This window comes from Gorilla gorilla, chromosome 14 (genome assembly GCF_029281585.2).
Source record: "Gorilla gorilla gorilla isolate KB3781 chromosome 14, NHGRI_mGorGor1-v2.1_pri, whole genome shotgun sequence".
NCBI classification, from domain to species: domain Eukaryota; kingdom Metazoa; phylum Chordata; class Mammalia; order Primates; family Hominidae; genus Gorilla; species Gorilla gorilla.
Window position 1 is genome coordinate 55,960,631 of NC_073238.2, and position 23,161 is coordinate 55,983,791.

Below are 23,161 nucleotides of genomic sequence, written 5' to 3' on the forward strand. Positions count from 1 at the left end.
GTTCCCATATTTTTCTCCAGTGCAGGGTTGGGTCTACTTATTGTTGACTACTAAATTTGCATTACTTGGAAATAAGGAAGTTGATAAAAAACGTTCTATTGGATGCATATTTTTGCTCACCTTCTCTAGTTTAGAGGTCCTGGCCTTGTAATAATCTGCTGTATTCTAGTTCCTAAATGTTTCTGTTTCCTAGGTAGCATGTAGAGACGCTGACACTGAAGATGGTAAAAGTGAGAACAGATGCAAAGGTGCTACTGGAAACTGGTTAGAGCTTAAGGTTAAAAAACTAAAAGCTGCTGATTGTATTCATATGGTGTGATGTCAGTAACCTGCACATTTAAGCACTGACAGAAAAAAAGGCACATTTTTACTTTTTCATCATTTAGATGGAGAATTTGTTTTTGTCTTTTTATTTTGTATCTAAAAATTCTTTTAGTTCTTTAAGCAACTATTTTTGAGTCACTGGCCCAGAAATTTTCATGACTGTGGCATCTGGAACTAAATTTATACTTGAATGTGCACCTCTAAGAGATAAGGTGAATTCAAATGGTACCTGCATATTTCTGTCATCTTGTCCAATCATGTTTCTCCATTCCATGAGTGATCGCTGCAGACGTTCAAGTCCAGTTTCCCAAAGCCTGATGTGACCTCCCATATCAACAGTAACAACACCACTTTTGTCCCACTCAGCTAGCAGTGCGTCTGTGTCTGAAATGGTCGACAGCCATGTGATATACGGCGAGAGAGATTCTGATCTGGAAAAAGGAATCCAAGTGAAGCTAAGAGACCACAAAAATAAAGCAGGAGGGATGACACTGCACACTGTAATGTTCTTTACTGTTGAAAAAGTATGCTCACACTACTCATTATTTTATACCTGCTCTTACCTCTGTCACCACATAGGCAGGTTATGAGGATACGCTATGAGCAAAAGTTCTTAAACAAACATGCCCAGGGTTTGTAAGCAAACATGAGGCAGGACAATCATGAATATAAAAAAAAAACAGAAAGACTATTTTAAGAAAGATGTTTTTATAAGTGATCACAGTATATAACTAATTGGTAGGCCAGGAAACAAAGCTGGTTTAAACTGATTAGCTTCTCTAAACTTGCTATAAAGAATTTGCTATGGACTAAATGCTTGTATCCGCCACCCCCCGCCCTCCCCACCAAATTCATATGTTGAAGCCCTAACCCCCAATATGATAGTATTAGGAGGTGGGTACTTTGGGAGGTAGTTAGGCTTAGATGAAGTTGTGAGGGTAGAGCCCCTTTTATAGAATGGGATTAGGGCCCTTATGAGAAGAGACCAGAAAGCTTGCACTTGCATGTGGTCTCTCCCTGTTTCCTTTCCCCCCCATTCATGTTAGGATACAGCAAGAAGTTAGCCCTCTGTAAGACAGCCCTCTGTAAGACAGCCTTCACTAGGAACTGAATTGGCTGGCCCCTTTATTTTGGCTTTCCCAGCCTCCAGACTGAAAATAAATATTTGTCACTTAAGCTACCCCACTCTATAGTATTCTGCTATAACAGCCTGATCTAAGACAGAACTCTAATAATGAGCACATTAAAAGACAAGATATCAACAGAACCATCTGTAAGAAGCAAAAATACACTGTAATTTACTGGTTCTCTGCATTTTCCTGTATTTGTGGACGACACTAGCTTCCACTGTCAGGAAGAAAGGAACCCTATACCAGTTCATACCTCACACGCTAATGAGTGAGTACTGGACTCACTCCTTAGAGGCCTAATGTCAGTGCTGAAACCAATTTCTTGTTCATGCATTTCGACTGCATTTGTATGTGATATTTTGCCTTTTCTGACTTAGAAAGTTACGTGACTCTATAACAAGGAATGTATAGATTTGTTACATATTTCACACATATTTCCTTTATTATATATTTCTGACATCTGTATATGTGTGTGTATATACATGTATGTATAGTAATTTCTAGGAAAGCAAATTTGTCTGTAAGAGTCAACTGCATATCTCCTTGATCTGAGTATAGCTCTTATTATACAAAAGTGATACAGATTATAAATTCCTATTGTTAGTGTTGGCTTGCAAAATGCATCTGATATTTTCTATATGAAATAAATCGTCTAAAGAGATGGTCTGATAAGAAAAACATAACAAGCTATCATTGTAGATTTTGGAAAAACACAAAACCATTATATATTAGGTAAATTCTTATAATATTCTAAAAGATAAATCAAGACTAATTTGACCTTTTTTCAGTCTGCCTTAGTTGATACTAAACACAGAGTGACAAGGGCGGCCACTCTTGGACACAGAAGACTTAGAAAATGTTCATATGAGAACAACAGTGGGATGGGACCATATGTTCCGAGCTACTTTACAGGACTCCCAGAAGGGCTCAAAGAAGGTAACATTTGATACAATACATGGTACTCTATCAATAAATATTTGCTGCAGGAAAAAACTTAGTAGTTACAGATGATGGAGTAAGGGGCTATTCAAGAATAATGAAATTTATCCATTTGTAACTATGACATTTGAAATTCTGCCAAGAACACCCAAGCTGTATGATTCTATTGAGCACTGTACCTACTAATTGTCACTACTTAACTCTTCATAGCAAAACTTTACATTTACAGGCAATTTCTTTAATTTATTAAAAAAAGAATTACTGAAGAAATTACATATTTACTACAATTTGCACACTAGGTCTAAAAATCTTTTCTTCACTTAAAGAATGTTTTCCTTATAAATAATAACAAAGTTTTAAATGAACACATAGAATTATAGTAGAGTGAAGCCTAAATTTATACACAGCCACATATGAAAGCTTGGCAGTACTACTTTACAAATGCAGATAATATAAAACTTTGAAGAAAATTATGTGAGAGCAAAAGTGATGTATTCATTTTGGCCCTGAAGTTACAAACAGTTTTATTGTATTTTCTATTATTTGAAATTAGCTATCAAATGGAAAATTCCTGATATCTAGCAGAATGCTAAATCTAAGCTACTAGCAAAAAAACTGAAGTCCAGATGGGTTGTTCCCTTGGATTTTATACATATGTCAAAAAAAGCAGTAGTTAAGAGAAACTCAGGACATACTGACAATGAAACAGACTCTAAATTCATACTGACAATGAAACAGACTCTTGACACTTGAAATGTGGCAAGTCCAAATGGAGATGTGCTTTAAGTGTAAAATACACACTGAATTTCAGAGACTTAGGAAAAAAAAGGAATGTAAAATATTTCATTAAAAATTTTATATTGACTACATGTCAAAATAATAATATTTTTGATACATTGGGTTAAATAAAAGATATTAAAATTAATTTCACCTTAAAACAATATTTTAGTGTGTCTACCAAGCAATATATAATTACATATATGGCTTTCATTATATTTCCGTTGGACAGTGCAGCCCTAACTGAATGAATTATGGTGGCCAGCTGGCTCTGGGCTGTGCACACAGCTGCTCTTCCAGATGTTCTTTCCATGGCAGGTATAACATGTGATTCATACAGAAAGTTAAAAGAGAAAAACGCTGAAATAAAAAACTAGTGAGAGAAATGACTATAAATACTGGAAAAAATTATCAATGTTTTAGATATGTTAAAAAAGATGTTATTTGCTTTTGTTACTTGAATTAGTATATTTTAATGAGCATATAATTAAGATGGAATATGCAATTTCCTCAAATGATTAAAAGCCATTTTCCATTAAACCAACACATTAGGATGTTCCAAGAAGTCATACTTATATATGTTGGAAGAAGTATATCTATTTCTTTGAATAATGATTTTGTTTTCATATTTTTTTAATCTGATTAAAGGGTCCTAAGAAATGAAGCTGTGTTTCTGAGTTATTTGTGCTATCATGCGGAGTTATTTTCTTCTAGGGGTTGGAGAAGGGGGAAGAAAGGAAGCCTGGTGACATTTTGGGTGACTGACAGATTCTGTTGTCCCTGGTCTTCCTCTGCAGGCCCTCCAGGCTACTCTGCTAGAGCTTCTAGCCAAGACTTCAACCACTGTGTTGTGAGGGCTCAGTGGCAATGTGAGGGAGTACATGAGAGGAGCAGATGTGATTGCAATCTAGGTCAAAATAGAGTAGAAAGATTAGAGGAAGAAGGCTTTGGCATGGAGGGCAAAGAAAGGGAAAAAGAGGAACCTAGGATAAGTAGGCCAAAGCAGGTGCAAGCTTAGGTTGGAAGAGGGAAATAAGGCATGGATGCACCCAGAAAGGGACGGGCTCCAGGTGATGATGCCTGTGTTCTTCAAGGGACAGATCAAGCTTTATTGTTTCTGTTTTTAAATCCTCAGTTTACCTAGTTTAAATGCTTTGCTTCCATAGCGGGACAATAATGAAGGAGGCGAACAGTAATAAGTCCTATTCTAAAGCTTTGGGATCCTTTGGCTATTGTACAACCTCCCTGACTGCAGATGCATAATAACATATATCAAAACAATATTAAAGAAATCTATTTAAATTGTTTTGATATTTTGAACACATTTACTTCAGAAAATAAATACACAAAGTTAATAAGTATTATAATTTTTGTAATACTAAAAATGCTATTTCAGATACAGAAAAACTTATTAGAACAGATCAAACAAAAGAGAACAAAGACTTGCAGGCTGTTTGACTTATACCTATGCAACACTGGAATATTTTTACAAAATGAAAATAAAAATGCCAGGAAAACATTCAGAAGAACAGCAAGATAGAAACCAACTGTAACTGGAAAAAAAAGAGCTTGCTATTTAAAGAAGCAAAAAAGTACTCATTTATTCAGAGTACTTAGCAAGAATTTACTCATTTTTTATGACATACTAAGCTAAGAACAAAGGTGAAATGGATTACCTGGGAATAGGGATATATCGGAGTTTCTTTGATTGAAGATCAGTGACTTCTATATAACCAGATGTTTGTGGAGGAGTAACATCTACAAACAAGTCATGACATGAGCCAAGTATTAAATTACTGCAAGATACCAAATGGTGCTAAAAGTGGAATCAAGTTATCCGTAGCCTAGGGTAGAACGCTGGGATCTACTTGACAAGGTACTGGGTCAACCCTCACGGCTAGACTCTGAGAAATATGCTTCCCTCAGGGAAGCATATTGGGCTGTGATTCTTTACTGTCAGAAAATAACCTAAGTTATTTTCATTGTCTTTGATAGCTTCCCAAGATGAGTCAATGTTTTTGCACTTATAGTTTTTTTAAAAAATATTTCATCATCTGAACTGTTTTTCCTTCTTAGGAAGCAACAACAATGCAGTAAAATGTGGTGGAATCGGCACACTCTCTAATTAGACTGACCTGGTAGGAAGTCCTGCTCCTGTCCGAGCTGTGTTAGGTTGGTCAAGTTATTGACCTCTCTGAGGCCTGCTTTCTTCATTTGTAAAATGGGGATAACAACCTCAGATGACCACAGCATCTGAGCATCATAAGCGTTATCTTGAGGATTAGATGAAATTAGTAAATGCAAAGCACCGACAGGGGTTGCTCATCACACAGTATCTGTCATTATTAGGGCCCTGCAAGACAGGGGAAGGTGAGGTGAGGATGGGGCAGTGGGGTGAGGACTCAGGAGTTTGGATCATAATCCCAAAAGACACAATCCTGAATGCCATTATTCTGATTGTTGAAATCCCAAAAGATAGATAAAAGTCCCTAAAGTTTAAAATCCTGAAAATCACAATCACAGTATAATTGCATCATGTTATACAGAGCTATTACTTTCTTACTGTCTTTGTTTGGAAATTTAAGTATGGTTTAAGGAGATGCATATAGGTGCCAAGCTGACAAAGGGTGTATTTGTGGACTTAATTTTAGGTGTCAGTTGGACCGATTATGGAATACCTAGAAACCTGGTAAAGCATTATTTTGGTTGTATCTGTAATCTGGAAAAGAGATTAGTATGTGAGTCTGAGGGAACCAGGTGGTGAAGACCTGCCCTCAATATTGGTGGACATCATCCCATCAGCCAAGAGCCTAGAGGGGACAAATACAGAAGGTGAATTGGTCTCTGAGAGCTGGAACAATCTTTTCTTCAACCGCCAAACATACTGATATGCATGTATGACATTTCCCTTTTGACCAATTGCTTTATGAATATGGCTCATGTGTTCATAACTGTTATACTCATGTGATGTCATTAGTGTACCTGAGTGTTTATGCTTGCAAAAAGTGTACGTTATTATTGCCTATTTTATTGTGCAAGGTGGTTTGTGAAGTGTTCTGCTGTTTTTGTTTGTTTGTTTGTTTTTTGGAGACAGAGTCTCACTCTTGTTGCCCAGGCTGGAGTGCAGTGGTGCGATCTTGGCTCACTGCAACCTCCGCCTCCTCTGTTCAAGTGGTTCTCGTGCCTCAGCCTCCCGAGTAGCTGGGATTATAGGCACCCGCCACCAAGCCCAGCTAATTTTTGTATTTTTAGTAGAGACGGGGTTTCACCATGTTGGCCAGGCTGGTCTTGAACTCCTGACCCCAAGTGATCTGCCTGCCTCGGTCTCCCAAAGTGCAGGGATTACAGGTGTGAGCCACCACCCCCGGCCTGTTCTGCTGTTTTTATGTTTCTCAAAAAAAATCTTCTTTTAAAAATGTACATAAATATCTTTTAAATAATTTTAAAATTATTTTTTCCAGAATTATATTTTCAAGATTTTCATCTTTTGGGATTGTGCCAGAATTTTAGACTTTAGGAATATTTATCTTTCTTTTGGGATTTCAACATTTGGGGTTATGGCATGGGGATTGTGTTTTTTGGGATTATGATCAGCTCTCAGGATCCTGGATAGTAAAGAATTGAAAAGTTGGGGGAAGATAAAGAGATAAGGGGTCCAGAGCCTTCAACTAATTCTATAATTGTTATACTCATGTGATGTCATTAGTATACCTCAGTGTTGGTTTTCCAGCAAATTCCTGTGCTACACTGATTTCTATTCCACAGCCCTGAGTAACCATCATCCTCAAAATCATTAGCTGCCACCATGGTGTGTCAGAAACATTGCTTAGTCTTCACAGAGAGTGCTTCTGATACTGACAACAACAAAGACTAATAATTCCTGTCTGAGAGATGAGGAAACTGAGGCTTATAGAGGTAATGTAACAATATGACTTATTTGGGGTGATACAGCTGGAGAGTGATGGAGATGGCTTCAAACCCAGGCCTCTTTTGCACTAAAATCTATGCTCTGGCCACCACTCCACACAACTTCTATGTGAGTTGGCCCTAGTGAAATAGCTATTTGTAAAATATCCCATTTTATAAAATCTTGGCCACCAAGTTCTCTTAAAAAAAACTCCCCTACACAAAACCCAAGCTTTTTAAGATTTTTGTCTATCTGTTTCTGTATCTAATCTTTGATGACAATTTCTGATTAGAATGATATATTTATCTATTCATCCATCCATCCATCCATTCATCCATCTATCCATCCATCCATCCATCCATCCATCCATCCATCCATCCATCCATCTTTTATTATAATTTCTGGTTGGAATGAAGTATCCAGGATGTCCTGGATAAATTCAAATTTGAATTTATCAAATGTAGTTTACAAAAAACAAGAAACTTGACATTTTTATTTCATGCATGTAGTTGAAGGTTTTTAAATAGGCCAGCTGAAAAACTCGACATATCTCCTATTTATTTAACAAATGTGTTTGAGCATATTTTGCGCCAGACATCATATGAAACAGTGAGGATATAGAAAAGAGATGTGGTCTCTGACTTTGAGGCGTTCACAGTAAAATGAGGAAAGTTCCTTTTTATTAAACCATTGTGGGCCTCTGGGGACTTGGAAAGGATTCTAGAGTGGGAATCACAGTCCTGAGGCCAGGTATGAGCTGCAGAGCTAGGCATGGGTTGTCCCAAGAGACAAACAGCTCAGCAGGAAGAAAAGGTAATGTCCAAGGAGAGGAATGGGTAAGAAAATAGAGTTACTATAGTAATTTGACCACCCAGCTGGATTAGCTGTCTTCAAGTGGCCATTTGCACAAAATGAATATGCTTATCGTAAGCCACACACAGTCTGCATTGGAAATTCTGCCTGTGATATAAGGTCAATCTTGGATAAAGTTTTGTATCATATATCATTTTTAACAATTCCTGCTGCTCGAACCTAGCTGAAGTAGGTTGAATTATTTATAGCTCAGGGTTCTCTGCCAAGAGTGACCAGTTACTGAAGCTATAGAGATGAGTGGAGCTGCCTTGCTAACTAACTTACTCATATTTTGGCTTGCCACTTAGAGGCACTTTTACAAATAAGGAATAGTATTAAGCTGAGCTACTGCCATCAGCACTTTTAGATTGCCTGTGAAAGCAAAGTAAGCCAACTTATTTTAAAATATCTTTTTTTCCCATATCTTTCTTTTCTTTTACTTTGCTAATTAATTCCATGGTGAGAAAATGCAATAATGACAGTGTCTACTATTTCAAGAAGTAGAAAGCAAGAATTTTACTCCTGGTATTAAGAACTATTTTCATATATCAGAGAAGGGTAATTGTGGCTACAAATCACTTCAGGGAAATATAGTAAAGGTGGTGGTAGTGGTGGTAGTAGCAGTAAGCACTTTAAAAATAATAATAATTGATGTTTACTGATTTGAAAATAAGTCAGCTCAGAAGAAAAGAATATTTACAAAAAGATTCTTCAACAGAATACTTGACTGAATTAAGGAAGTGAAAACTGTGGCCAGGTTTCCCTCCAAACTTAGCCAAGTCCTCATCTATCCATTTTAAACGTTTTAACACTGGAGTGAGGATGGAGGCTCAGTAAATTTCCATTACATTTATAATCCAGGTGGATTTCAAAGATAGGTATAAATTGTATTTAGGGATTAGTTCACTAACCATTAAAGGGAAGTCATTGCAGCAGTGTTTATCACATAGCTCCCATGAAGAGTGGGGACAGTTTACATGCACAGTGCCAAGGTTAGAAGGAGGTATTAAAAACTGTCAGGCAAAACAACCAAGACAATTTTCAGAGGGAAGGTGAAATGCTATTTAAAAACTCACTCCTTCTAGAAATGTAATTTGATGTACACCTATTAATCACTGGGTTTAACACACTTCTGTGTTCACAGATAAAAAGAGTGATGTGTGCCCCCAAACTGTGCTGATACCAAATTTTTGATTTTACCCAAAGTTCAAAAAAACATTGTACTGCTTTCAATCAAGAATCATTATTTTGTGTTTAAAGAGCTCAGACCTGTGGTTTAAAAAAAGCTAGCATTTAGCTAGAAGAAAAACAGTTGGAAGAAAGCAATAAATTTCTCCCCATCTGCATTAAATAAAAGCTACCTCATTATTGTGAAAGCCACCAGGAGAGTAGTCTTTACAGTTGATTTCTTTATAAAAGGCTGATATACATTAGTTCCAGACTAATTAGATGGTTGGATTTGATTTACTTTACAAAATTATTCTAGCTTGAATTTTCATCAGAGATCTACATGCACATAGAATTAAGTATCAAAAAGGCTTAAAGAACAAACAGCCCTGCTTTACCCCCCTACCCGCCCCCGGCCGCCCCACCATTTCCTGCCCCCTAGAGACACTTTCAACTTTTTAAGCTATTTCTGTGGTATTCACCTTCATCATTATGGTGCCCTCTTGATGTTTCAGCTTCAGGCACTATCTCTTGCCTTCCTCCCAAGCAAGAAGAGAGTTTAACTCTTTTTCATTCCCCAATCCCCCACTCCCGATTTTCCCATCCCCCCAAACATTCATATAATTTTGCTTGGATTAACATCCAGTGCTTATATTATTATAATTATCTAAATGCTAATCACAGCTTTGCTATGTCTTATATTATCATTACTTTTTCCTGTATAACTTTTTGCTTTCATTGGAGCTAATAAGCATCATGTTTTGTTTGTTTAGTTTTATTTAGTACAAATTTATTCCCAAGGTTCCCTAATTGTTAAAATCTCTAAATATGTTCATATATATTGGGTTTATCAATTTCAATTTCTAAGAGACATCTCTCCTGAAATGTCATCTGTTCTAATCTTAGGCCTGTGCATGGCTGTCACCCTGGTATCTTCCTTCACCATGCTCGTAGGGATTTTCATTCTTTCTCTCTTTTTTTACAGCCCACATTTATAAAATTCTTCCCCCATGCCAGACATTGTCCTAAGCACTTTATATATGTTTGGAATATTTTAGTAACACTACTTAAACAAAAGAAGGGAAATAAAACTCCTAGAACCTAAGAGAAAAATGGCTAAATAGGCAGTTCTTGGAAGAGCAAATGGCAACATATGAAAGGATGCTCAAATGTACTAAAAGTCAGAAAAAGGTAATGTGAAACCACAATAAAAGGTTTGACCCTTACAAGAGTAGATTAGGATGGGATGGACCAGGACCCCCTTTATGCTACTGGAACACCTTTGGTAATTCTGCTCCTAAATATGCTCCCTACAGACTCAACATATACACAAGCAGACAGGTGCAAGGCTATTCATAGCACCATTATTTGTAACAGCAAAAACCCGGAAAGAACCTAAATTTGCACTGACAAATAACAGATGAATAAATTGTTGTATGTGAAGCAGTGAAAATAAAAGTAGAACTATCAGTATGGATGATGACAAAGGTCTCTCTTTGACTGAACTGTAGTCAGGCTCTTCTGAATCTTCTTCCCAACTAGTTCCCAACTCCGGGACCTCTGTGTTCATCTCTGCATTGTTCAATGCTAACAAGAATCCTGCTAAGTCAGTTTAAACAGAATCCCTAACCCTTGATATCTGATTGGGTTCCCCATTCTCCACCATCCCCCAGGTGATGTCAGATCACTCTCAGCTGCTCTCAGCAAGGATCCCGTTAGGTTTGTTCAGCCAGAATTCCCTCTTACCCTAGATGTTTTCTCTCAGTAATTTTCCATCCACTGACCCCCACCCTACTCCTTCACTTATTTCCACTTTTCCTTGTTATATTCAGAGTTGAGCCCCATCTCTCTCCCTTACTACAAAACTTCTTTGCAGTCATCCCTAGACCTATCAAGATGGCCCTGCATAAAGCCTACCTTCCCATTTTGTAACAAATGTCACGAATGATTTTTTTCTTTAGCAACAAATCTCACAAACATGATGGTGAAAAAAACAGACCAAGTTACAGAAGAATAAATACAATATGATACTATTTACACAACGTTTAAAAACATAAAAAAAGCTATATGTTCTTTTGTGAAAGATAAGTACTGAACTCACATTCAGAACAGAGATTACCTCTAGTTTGTCAAAAGTGAAGGAGATGAGAACACAGGGGTCTCTGACCATACTGGTAATGACTTACCAATATGGGTGGTGGGTGCAAAGATGTTTTTTGTATTTTTCTTTAAACTTTTGTAGGCCTGAGATATTTTGTGAAAAATTAAAATACACATGGAAACATAAACACACTCTTCCCATCCCCAAATAGGAAGTGTTATGAGAGAGTATGACAAGGGCACCTAATTTAGATTTGAACAAGACCTTCTGAGGAAGTGACATTTAAACTGAGAACTGACAGATGAGAATGAGTTTGGGGGTTGGGGGGAAGGGGTGCAGCAGAAAGTTGGGAAGAATTTTGTAAATTCAAATTAACTGAAAGAAGTCGGAGAGTTATGTAATGGACAAACCACGCTGCATCTTTTAAGCCAAGTTAAACTTTCTAAACTTTATCCTAAGGACAATGTGACCTGAGTTGTGTTTTAAAATATTACTTTCTGACTAAAACAGTTTTGAAAATGAAGAACAAAGTGGAAGAATCTATACTACCTGAGTCAACCAAGACTCACTATAAAATATAAAGCTATAAAGCAATCAAGAGAGTACGGTATTAGTAAAGGGATAGACACATAGACCAATGGAACACAATAGAGAATCCAGAAATTGACCCACTCATGTGGGCAGCTGATTTTCAGCAGAGGTCTAAAGGCAGTGCAAAAGAGAAACGACAGGACAGTCTTTTCAGCAAATGGTGCTGGTGCTGGAACAATTGAATATCCCCATGCAATTAAAATAAAGAGCCTCAGTCCATACCTTACACCATGTAAAAAATTAACTCAAAATGGATCATAAATCTAATGTAAAATATAGAACTATAAAACTTCTAGAAGAAAACATAGAAGATTTGCCCTTCATCAAAATAAGAGAAAATGTTTGCAAAGTATATCTCTGACACTGAACTTGTATCTACACTAAAGAACACTCAGAGTTCAGGAGTTTGAGACCAGCCGGGGCAACATGGCAAAACCCTGTCTCTACAAAAAAATACAAAAATTAGCCAGATGTGGTGGCATGTGCCTGTAGTCTCAGCTACTCAGTAGCCTGAGTTGGGTGCTGCTTGAGCCTGGGAGGCAGAGGCTACAGTGAGCTGAAATCGCATCACCACACTCCAGCTTGGGCAACAGAGCAAGACCTTGTCTCAAAACAAACAAACAAAAGGAATGCTCGAAACTCATTAATAAGAAAATAAATAACCCGATTTAAAAATGGGCAAAAGATCTGAAAGATATTTTATTAAAGAAGATACACATAAAACAAAATACTCAACATCATTAGGTGCTAGGGAAAACGCAAATTAAAATCATAATGAAAAATCACTACACTCACTAGAATGGTGAGAAACTGACAATACCAAGTGCTGACAGGGATGCAGTGCAACTGAAACCTCCATTCATTGCTGATAGAAATGCAAAATGGTATTTCCACTTTGGGAAATAGTTTGGCAGTTTCATCATATGATGCAAAAATGCCATTCCTAGGCATTTACTCAAAAGAAGCAAAACCTTATGTTCACTTAAAAACCTGCCCACAAATGTTCATAGTGGCCTTACTCTTTATTGCCCAAAACTGGAAAAAAACAATAAATATGTCACCTTGTGAATGGATAAACAAACTGTGGTACATCTATATAATAGGCAACCACTTGGCAATTAAAAAAAAAAACTAATGATACACACATAACATAAAAAATAAACAAATAAATGATTCTCAAATGCACTGTATTAATTGAAAGATGCCAGACTCAAAAGACCACATACTATATGATTCCATTTATATAATATTCTGGTAAAGGCAAATCTATAAGAAAAGAAATCAGGTCAGTGATAAGTTGTAGGTAAGTGCAGGCATTGACACAAAACGGAATGGGGGAAGTTTTTGGGGTGATGAAACTCTTCTATATCAAGTGTGGTAGTGGTTACCCAACTGTTTGTGTCTGCCAAACTCACAGAACTATATACTAGAAATGGCGAATTTTACTGTATATAAACTGAGCTTAAGAACCAATGTATGCTGTACTTTAAAAACATCACCCTGTCTGATGTGTGTAAAAGAGTAGGAGGGGAAAAGAGTGGAAGAGGTAACAATATCAGAAGGCTATGGCAACATTTCAGTGTACGATGGTGGTGCTTTGGATGGGATATTGGTAACAGAATTGGAGACTAGTGGGTGGATACAAGATATATTTGCAAGGCTGTATATCAGAACATGGTGATTGATGATGAATGAGATGTGGAGGATGAGGGAGAAGAGGTATCAAGGTGAGTCCCAGATTTCTGGGTGAATGAAGGTGCACTAAACTCTGGTACATAACTTCTTGTAATTCCTGGAATGCTCTGCCAAGTCCTTGCATCTTTCACATGGAGTACCCCTTTCCTGGACCAAATCCTTCAACTGATTAACTCTCATCTTTCAAGAGTCAACTCATAGTCTCCAGAATGGATTGTAAACTTCTACTTTGTGTTTATATATCACCTTGTGAATATTCCTATCTTATTATACTGTACTAGAACTGTCCGTTTATTCATCTGCCTCTTCTACCACAAAAAAACATTTTAAGGAAATGGTGATTTGTTTTCCATGAGTTTCAGTCGGGAAGAAACTAATTCCAAATGTTATCATATAATCAGAACTTTTCAAACCCTGTTACAGATTATTATAATACATTTAGCATTATATTTGTGAAGTCCACACTAATACAATGCATATAGACACAAGATAATATCACTACCACAGTGACGTAAAAAAAAAAAAGTCAATGAATCAATGATCAAACTTTTTCATAGTTATCTGTTATGATGAATGCCAGTGTGGTTCAATAAGAATAGATCTAAACTTGGGATTAGAAGATTGTGGTGCAAATCTGGGCACTGTTGTCCACTGGTGGGGTGATCCTGGGCCAGTTATTTTAGTTCTGTGTCAGAATATCTTCATGTATAAATTAGAGAGCACGCTAACAATAGGATGGGGTTTTAAGGAGTAAGTGAACTTATACAAGGAAAGGAGATCATCCCAGGAATTGGATATTCTATGCAGTAATAAATATAAGTTGACTTTCAGAGTGCTGTTAAGTGAATCAGTCTGCACGATAAGCCCCTGACTTTCAGTCTTAGGAGTTTAAGACAAAAGGCAGGCCTCAGTTTCTATGCCTAATATACTAAGACTTTTTAAAAGGCTCTGTGAAAACATCTTTTAGGTAAAGTTACTGCATATATTATAATATAAAGGAAGATGAGCTCTAACAGCAGTGGCCACAACCACACACTGTGAAAATGAGTAAGAACTTTCTGAATACGGAGAGGTCTTTTTAGTTACTTCTAAACTTGTCGGAATGATCAATTTTTATAAGTATGAAATGATAAAGATAAATTAAATATCCTCTACCAAAAGGAAGCTACTTTAAACCACCTTTGTAAATTAGGAATTGGTGAGTTCCTTCTTACCTTTTGGGTAGATATCTTTTAGAGGGACTTCTCCTGGGGGTAAAATCCTCACTACCTGATTCGTATCTAAAAGAGTCACACAATTGCTTTGTTTTGGAGTCCCACTTTTCTTCTTTCCTCTATAGAATGATGTATCAGTGCCACTTCGTTTATGCAAAGATGATGGTCTCTTCCAAGAATAAACTTCACTGGGTGACTGAAAAAAAGAAAGAGATTAAAGTACTGAAGTACCATATACTACATTCACCACAACCTTAACAACGCAGCCCTTTAAGCAGATACTAGTGGGAAACTAATGTTTCACAGGTATAAGAAAATCAAATTACTGGCTGGGTACAGTGGCTCATGCCTGTAATCCCAGTACTTTGGGAGGCCAAGGTTGGTGGATCACTTGAGTTCAGGAGTTTGAGACTGGCCTCGGCAACATAGTGAAACCCCGTCCCTGCAAAAAATACAAAAATCAGCCAGACATCGTGGCACATGTCTGTATTCCCAGCTACTGAGGAGATCTTGTCTTAAACAAACAAAAAATAAATAAAGTCATTTGGATGTGGTACAGGAAGGAGGTAGCTGCTTTGTCAATAATCATAATTTTCAGACAAGTGTAAAATATACAAGTTAAATTTTTTACCTTGAAATCAATTACAACTAAACAGAAGAAATATAGGAATTAGTTAAAAAATAAAGTAAACATCTATACATAATAGAACATAACTAGCATTTTTAAAGCCCTGGGAGGGCTTCAAAAGTGATTGGGACCCTTCCCAGTCATTCTCTCTCTCCCCTAGATTTAACTCTTCTGGAATTTTGTGTTATTTTTCCCTTGCTTTACTTTAAATTTTTACCACGTATGTATTTATCCTTCCTAAGATCATAAAGATAATTTCTTATGCTTTTTCTAAAAGTTTTAAGGCTTTATCTTTCATAGTTAAGTCCTTAGCCTATCAGGAATTAATTTTTGTGATTGGTATGAAGTGGGGATCTGCGTTCATCCTTTTCTCACATGTATAGTTTATTGTCCAAATACCACTAACTTTTGCCCATAGCAACAGTATCATAAAACACAGTTTATATGCAGGTATCTGTTTCTGGGCACTGCATTTTGTTCTATGGTGCATTTTTCCATTCCCAGGCCAATACATGGTCTTAGTTACTGAAGTTTTATAATTATCCTTGAAATTTAATAGGAAGAGTACTTCTGTCTGGTCCTTCTTCAGAGATGTTCTGGTTATTGTTTGCCCTTGCAATAATGAGTTGCATTAGCTCTCTGCGTCCTTATCAGTACTTGGTATTGTCAGTGTTTTTTTTATTTTAGCCATTCTAATGGGTAGGTGCTAGTATTTCATCATGGTTTTAATTTGCATTTCTCTAATGACTAATGATGTCCAATAACTTTTCATGTACTTATTTGCCATCCCTCTATCCTCTTTGGTTAAGTGTTTGTTCAAGTCTTTTGCTCATTTTTTTTTTCACATTTACCTTTTTTTTTTTTATTATACTTTAAGTTTTAGGGTACATGTGCACATTGTGCAGGTTAGTTACGTATGTATACATGTGCCATTCTGGTTTTACTTCTATATCTACCTAAATACATTGAAATCTATGAGTTCACAAAAATATATCCAATTCCAATCTAATAACTACATGGTTCATTCTAGTTTTCTTCCTTTCAGTATCTGTAATTCCCCTCTCCAACAGTTAAAAATTTGTTTTCATTATCCTTAATGTATTTTGTTACCCTTCATATATTTACTTTCTTGCTCAAGTCCACTGTATGTGACCCATCTCCTATCTCCACCACTAACCTTACTCCCTGGGCAGATGCTCCACTCTACCTGCTTGGGTTCTGACAGCCCATAGGGGCTGCACTCACACAGGGACACATACTTCACCTTACTTGGGCTCCTACATCCCACTCCAGGCTGCCCCTTCACAGGAATGCCATCTTCATCCTGTTTGGGCTTAATGTCCATCACTAGTGGTTACCTCTCCCCACCATAGATGTCCTTACCTTGCTTGGGCTCTGATCTTTGATAACTCACACTGGCCTACTATTTGCTCATTTGTAAAATTAGGCTATTTGCCTTCTGACTGTTAAGTTTTAAGAATCTTTATAGACTCTAGATACCAGTTTTTGTTCGAAATGTGGTTTGCAAATATTTTCTCCCAGCCTGTAGATTGTCTTTTCATTCTCTTAACAGTGTCTTTTAACAGAGGTCAAATTTTAAATTCTGATGCAGCACAATTTATCAATTTTCTCTTTATATATCATGTCTAAGACACTATTACCATGTTTAATAGAAGTGGTAACAGTGGGCAACCTTGTTTTATTTCTAATGAGAAAAGAAAAGAAATACTTTTGATGTTTCACCATTGAGGATGATATTTGCTACAGATTCTTATAGCTATTTGGTATTAGATTTTAAAAGTTATACAAGTAATAATTTAGATGCCACTGATAACTCTATGAAAAAGTTAATAAGAGGTAGCATACTCATTTGTCAATAGTTTCATACATAATCCAAAGAAGTTCACATAAAGCAAGAAGGCAGTGTGGTGTGGTAAAACGATGTGTGTTAGAGGGCTGGCTAGTCACACTTGAGCTCAAATTCCATTGCTTATAATCTTTGTGGCCTAGGGGATATAAGCTCTGTCTGTTTCTATTTTTTCATTTGTAAAACCTCATAGAATTGTTGTAAAAATTAACTATCATGTATGAAAGGGCTTAGAGCAGCACACTGCCTATTCTGTTGTGGCCTAAAAATATTACTGTCATCTTAAAGGCTGCCTAGCTGACTCTAATCTTCTATTTAACAAATACTCATTAAATACCTCCTATGTGGTAGGTACCACACTAAGTAGCAGGGATATATATATATATATGCTTTTAATTTAACAAGGTCACTAGTCTTACAGGCTATAAGAATTTCTACAAGGTTAATAGAAACAGTGCCTTAACTTAGCTTTTATTTTCTAACTTTTTATAATAACATTATACTTATATATTGATTTCTTCAATCAGAAGAAGGTAATTAGAAGATCAATTTTTAAAATAGTTTTATCTCCAGAAAAAGTCCCAATTTTTTTTTTTACAGCAGCAAACATTGTAGAAAGCATATAAAACACATCTCTTTCATATCAAGGCTGCTGTAAACACTGTATTTCAATAACATTTCATTTTGAATTATATGATAGCAGATGCTTTTAACTTGATAATTAGGAAAACATACATCAGAGTCCTAAGCCACATTATCCATTGAGTTTTAGATTTCAAATCTTATATCCTGAAGTACCCAGCATTCATTAACTATATTAAAATTTTGAGGCATACAAAATTGGAGTACTGTCAAGCAGAGCCCATATTTTTATCTTTAAATAATTCTATCATCCCATCTAAAAGCTACAAAGGAAATTATAAAAATTAAATGTGAAGAACACATGGAGCTACATCTAAGGTTATTAGATGGCAACTTGGACTGAAATAACTTTTATAATTAATTTCCCCACATTTCCATCAGAGGAAGATGTTGCCCAGTTTCACCTACAGTCAATTCAAATAGCTTCTCCTTTATAGGTAACAGGAGATAACAGAAGGGCCCATCTAAGAGAAAAATCAATTGAGACAATTAGCCATTATACTATAACCTGGATGCTGCAAAGATATGATAAATCAGAGCAAAACTCAATGGAAAATAAATCTATCTTCATGACTGTTGAAAATTTTAATCTACAATAATGACAACTCAACAAATTTAACTTTACACAGGAACAAAAAACCAAATATCACATGTTCTCACAAGTGGGAGCGAAACATCGAGGACATACGGACACAAAGAAGGGAACAACAGATACTGACACCTACTTGAGGGTGGAGAGTGGGAGAAGGGTGAGGATCAAAAAACTACCTATCAGGTACTATGCTTATTATCTGGATGACCAAACCATCTGTACAACAAACTCCTGTGACATGCAATTTACCTATATAACAAACCTGCACACGTACACTTGAACCTAAAATAAAAGTTAATAAATAAATATATAGAATGTGTAGGTGGAAAAATAATTAACTTTAAAAAATTATAGAAGACATGACAGAAAATTACCATCAGAAGGTTAAGCATTTAAACTGTATTACATGAACCCCCACATACGGAGAATACTCATTTTCCCCTACTAAATTCTATCATTGCATTACACTTTCAATGTTAATTTTTGAAGTGTAATGAAACTATTTAGGTATAACATATTTTCTACTGACTGATTTGGAAGGAAGACTTGATCCGACATGTTTACCAGGAAATTATGTTTTTAATTACCCCTCAAACAGGCTTACAGATTATAGGTCAAACTAAGGGAAAGAAATATTTATCCGATAATTTAAAAAATGGGTGCTTACCATGAGATCTGGAAAACCAACAACTATTGTAGCATAATTGTTCTCATCTGAGAGAATTCTGTTGGGAGAGGCAATCTTTTGTTCCACAGCTGAACTTAGATGTTCAGATGATAGTTGATCACTGGAAATTTTATGAGGTATGCTGAACTCTGCTTCTGAAAAGTATCAGACAAACATTAGACACCATATGCTCCTGAAATGCTCCAGGAATTAATTTTTTGCAAGATTTTATTCTCAACAAGTCAAATGGAAAAGAACAAGTTAAAAAAGAGAAAACACTTTAAATTACATTCATGGGCTTTTGTTTGAAAAAATGCTGTTTTTATAATCAAGGCATCTCCCCAAAGTGATTTCAAGTATTTACAGAATTCAAAATTTTATTAGTAATAAATATTATAATTAATAGCTCCCTGTAGAAAAGATGTAAAAACTGACCCAACCAAGGGTTGGCAATGGTATGTTTTAGATTTTTTTCATAAGTACTATTCATCCCCCAAAACTGTGATAAATTAAATAGAAATCCCAATAGTCTGCAGAAAAAAGATGTTATCCTAAATTAGACTTGCAACCTAAATGTATATAAAATACTGATCTGTCAGTTAAAAAAATTCAAGGACAGAGCTTACAACAGTGAACTTCCTTACGACAATTTGAGATACTAGATTCTTATTTACTATTTCTGGTGTAGTGACTAAGTTTTTTCTTTTGGTGTAAACTTAACATAGGCTGGTGTTTTGTTCTTAAATGATTCTAGAAGACAGTATATGTACAAGCATGCACTCACACAGCCATAAACACAGATGACATAGTATTTACCTTGTGTAACTCCAAACCCTGTGCTGGGTGGCTCCTCTTTCAGCACATACAACTGGCAAACCCCACTACCCTCAGATTCGATGTGTGCAGGCTTAGTTAAAAGATATTTCCTGCAAACAAACAAAACATCTAGCTTAAGTGAAATTTTTCTTTTTCTAATAGTAATAAGGGCAGACTAAGAAAAATTAGATTCTCCTCAGTCTCTTTTTTATAGTTCCAGTATAATTTGCAGTTTTAGAGTTTCATCATGAATTAACAAATAACTTCTCAACACTGTGTTAAAGAGCAGTGCACAACAGCAATACAGTAATGAATGTGAGGCAAAAATCCAATGCTTCCTATAAGAGAAAGGGTTTTGGGAAGGGGGAAGCAACTCTAATGGGGTACACTCTTATTATCATGTAGCCCTCTCTTGATAAAACTCTTTGATCAGCCAGGAAGGGGGAGTATGACTTCTGATTTGTGATCAGCTAGGAGACAGATGCCCTCACAACTGTAGTCTCCTTGATCTACTTATTTTTAACATTTCTAAAATATGGATGTATATATAGGCAGAAATCCTCTGCAATGAGATACTTCTGCTTGTCAGCAGAGGGGCAGAAAGAGTCTGCACTTAGCTAGTGGAGTTGTGCATGAGGGAAGGTGCTCAAAGTTGACACTGCCTTTCATCAAGAACTGCACAGTCCAATGGGTCAGATAACATAAACATAAACATAACCACATCCAAAGCAGAATACACAAGATAAAAAGAGAAAGAAACTTCTAAGGTGTGAACTCTGTGAATTTACAAAGAGGCAACAGCTCTAGGATGGAGACTGTGGCTCTTTGAAGGGAAAATCTACTTTGAAGTATCTCCAGTTTAGAAAGAATACAGTGAATTCTCAATGTACAAATAGGAAAAAGCCCAAATAAATATGGATCATATGAAAAAGTTATGATTTTTTAACTGTTAATTTCAATGCCATTTTCTGAGACATTTATTTTTTCTCCCCTCCTCAATTCTTATAAGTCTCTTATATAGAGATGCTGCCAAACACAGAAATTGTTAAAGGACAGACACAGGAAAGACAGAACAGTAAAGATGTTGGATAATTGATAAATAAGATTGAGCTACAACATACTCCATGCTACACTATATAAAGCCACTCACTGATTTGTTTTGCTCTCCACCAGAAGCCATTTGTCCTCTGCTACAAGGAAAACTGTCTTGAGGTTGATGGGAAGTGAGATGGTGTGAGTTCGCCCTTCTAGAACATCCAGCACAGTCAGGCTGTTCCTGGAAAAGAAGAAAACTGTATCTGAAAGGAAATGGTGAGGATAATGGTTGAGTAATCTGGCATAATCATTTCATGATACATTATGCAACCCATAAAAAGAATGTTTTAAGATTAAGTAATAATATAGAAAAATGTTAATTGAAAAAAACAGATATGCAAAATTCTAAAGTATGTCAGGGTGTGTATAAGTAAAAATAATGGAAAGTAGTAACCATTGCCATGTTAGTAGTGGCTATGTCATGGAATTGTGAGCACTAGCTTTTCTTATATCTGTTTCTCAATATTCTGCAATGTGGGCAAGTTACTTTATATTAAAACATTCATAATTTGGTTACATTCACTTTATAGTAAACAAGTATAATCAAAATAGGAAATAGAATGGGCCAAATAAGAACTCCAGTTTAAATCCTCTATAATAAAGAGCTCACCCTTTTTCTTTGTAGAACACCAGCCAGTTTTTGTGTGAAAATTCTTTACACATTTTATAAGTTTCCTAAAGACAAACAAAAGAAGATATTCACATTAAATGTGTCAGATACAGTCATGTCCCTCTTTAGCTACTTCCCCTTAAATAAAATAAAGTTCTTCAACTAGTAAAACATGTAATTCTCAAACAAGCTATCTATTTATCTGCTCTAAGACTCTTATGGTAAAATGGATTAAACTATATATCAAAATTTACTGTGAACCTGGTACTAAAACCTCTTCAGAATAAATTTTTAAAAACAACACCAAACATTGTTAAGAAATAACAGGCTATCTGATGATTAACCATGGAATTTACACCATAAAATAAACACATGGGAAACACTGTTTCTTATATTAGGATACATTTATGACATTTTTAAAAATCACTCTTTTCATAGTCTTTTAAGACCTAAGTATGTTGACTTGCAGGGCAGAGGGTAAACCTTATTTTAAATCCATTATTTTTTTCTGAATGGCAGAATAAATCCTCTTGTGTTGGCCTAAACTATTTACTTACTAGTTTAATTTAGTTAATAAACTAAAACACTTATTTATCTAATAGAGGAAATTAGGTATCATACTCACAGTTTCATCATATAAATCCAAAACATAACTACATAACTGGAAAACAGGTTAAATTGACTCCATGATCAGAAATTTGTTAAAAATACCATATTAAAATAGTTTTTAATTTTCTCTTATTGTTAGTCCAGTCCTGGCAAATCTTCATGCAAGTATAATGTCATAAAAAGAACTTATTGATATTTAATTATACACATATCTATGGTTATATATATCATGTTAAAATCTATACATGCGTAACAGGAAATTCTCTTGTGCATTACAACAAAAAAGGCACTTAAAGGGATGGGCATGCATGCATCTTTCTGGTTAGAAAGCTATAGAAATCCTTGGCAATTTGCTGGACAAATGTGGTGTTTCTTACAGCTTCTTCTTTGTTCCACCAGAAAGCTTTCTTAGATGTAAACTTCTCAGAAGGGAGGATGAGACGACGAAGGGCCCGGCCAGTAGTATCTAACAACAGGATAACATTACTCTGCAAATGATAAAAACAGTGAAAAGCTCAAGATTTGTTCTTTTTTTTTTTTTTTTAAAGCAGCAACCTCTTGGCAACCTGACAGTGAAGGTTATAGTGATAAATCAAAACAAAGACAATATTGTAATACTTAAGAAATATCACAAAGACATTAAGTGATTTTTCTTAAGAATCACAAAGAATTAAGTGCTTCTTAATTTAAGAATTTAAAATTTTTGGTGGTTTTATGAAGACGTTTCTAAATATGTGATGCAGAAGGTATTCTCTTTAAATATTTTTATTTAAAGAGAGGGAATGGTAAAGGGAATTTACAATTTACCATTCCCTTTTAAATATAAGCTAGTGAACCATGATTCTGTTTTATTATCTAGTTATAAGGAAATTACAAGGATTGATGATTTTAAGAAGTTCATCTACCTGTACCAAAATTATACTTAGAGAATGCTCTGT

The 23,161-nt window shown here is 35.7% G+C and overlaps 1 protein-coding gene across 2 annotated transcripts in view; it reads right to left on the minus strand.

Moving 5' to 3' along the window:
• The window catches only part of VWA8 (von Willebrand factor A domain containing 8), a 391,686-nt gene that overhangs the window by 101,731 nt on the left and 266,794 nt on the right, over positions 1–23,161 (minus strand). For both annotated transcript variants that reach the window (XM_031001353.3, XM_055360043.2), the window contains 8 exons: positions 22,601–22,711; positions 21,615–21,679; positions 21,060–21,185; positions 19,910–20,019; positions 19,094–19,248; positions 14,698–14,893; positions 4,847–4,928; positions 554–755 (listed from right to left, as the gene is read on the minus strand). In XM_031001353.3, the coding sequence (XP_030857213.3) occupies positions 554–755; positions 4,847–4,928; positions 14,698–14,893; positions 19,094–19,248; positions 19,910–20,019; positions 21,060–21,185; positions 21,615–21,679; positions 22,601–22,711 (1,047 nt within the window). The remainder of the gene's footprint in view (positions 1–553; positions 756–4,846; positions 4,929–14,697; positions 14,894–19,093; positions 19,249–19,909; positions 20,020–21,059; positions 21,186–21,614; positions 21,680–22,600; positions 22,712–23,161) is intronic.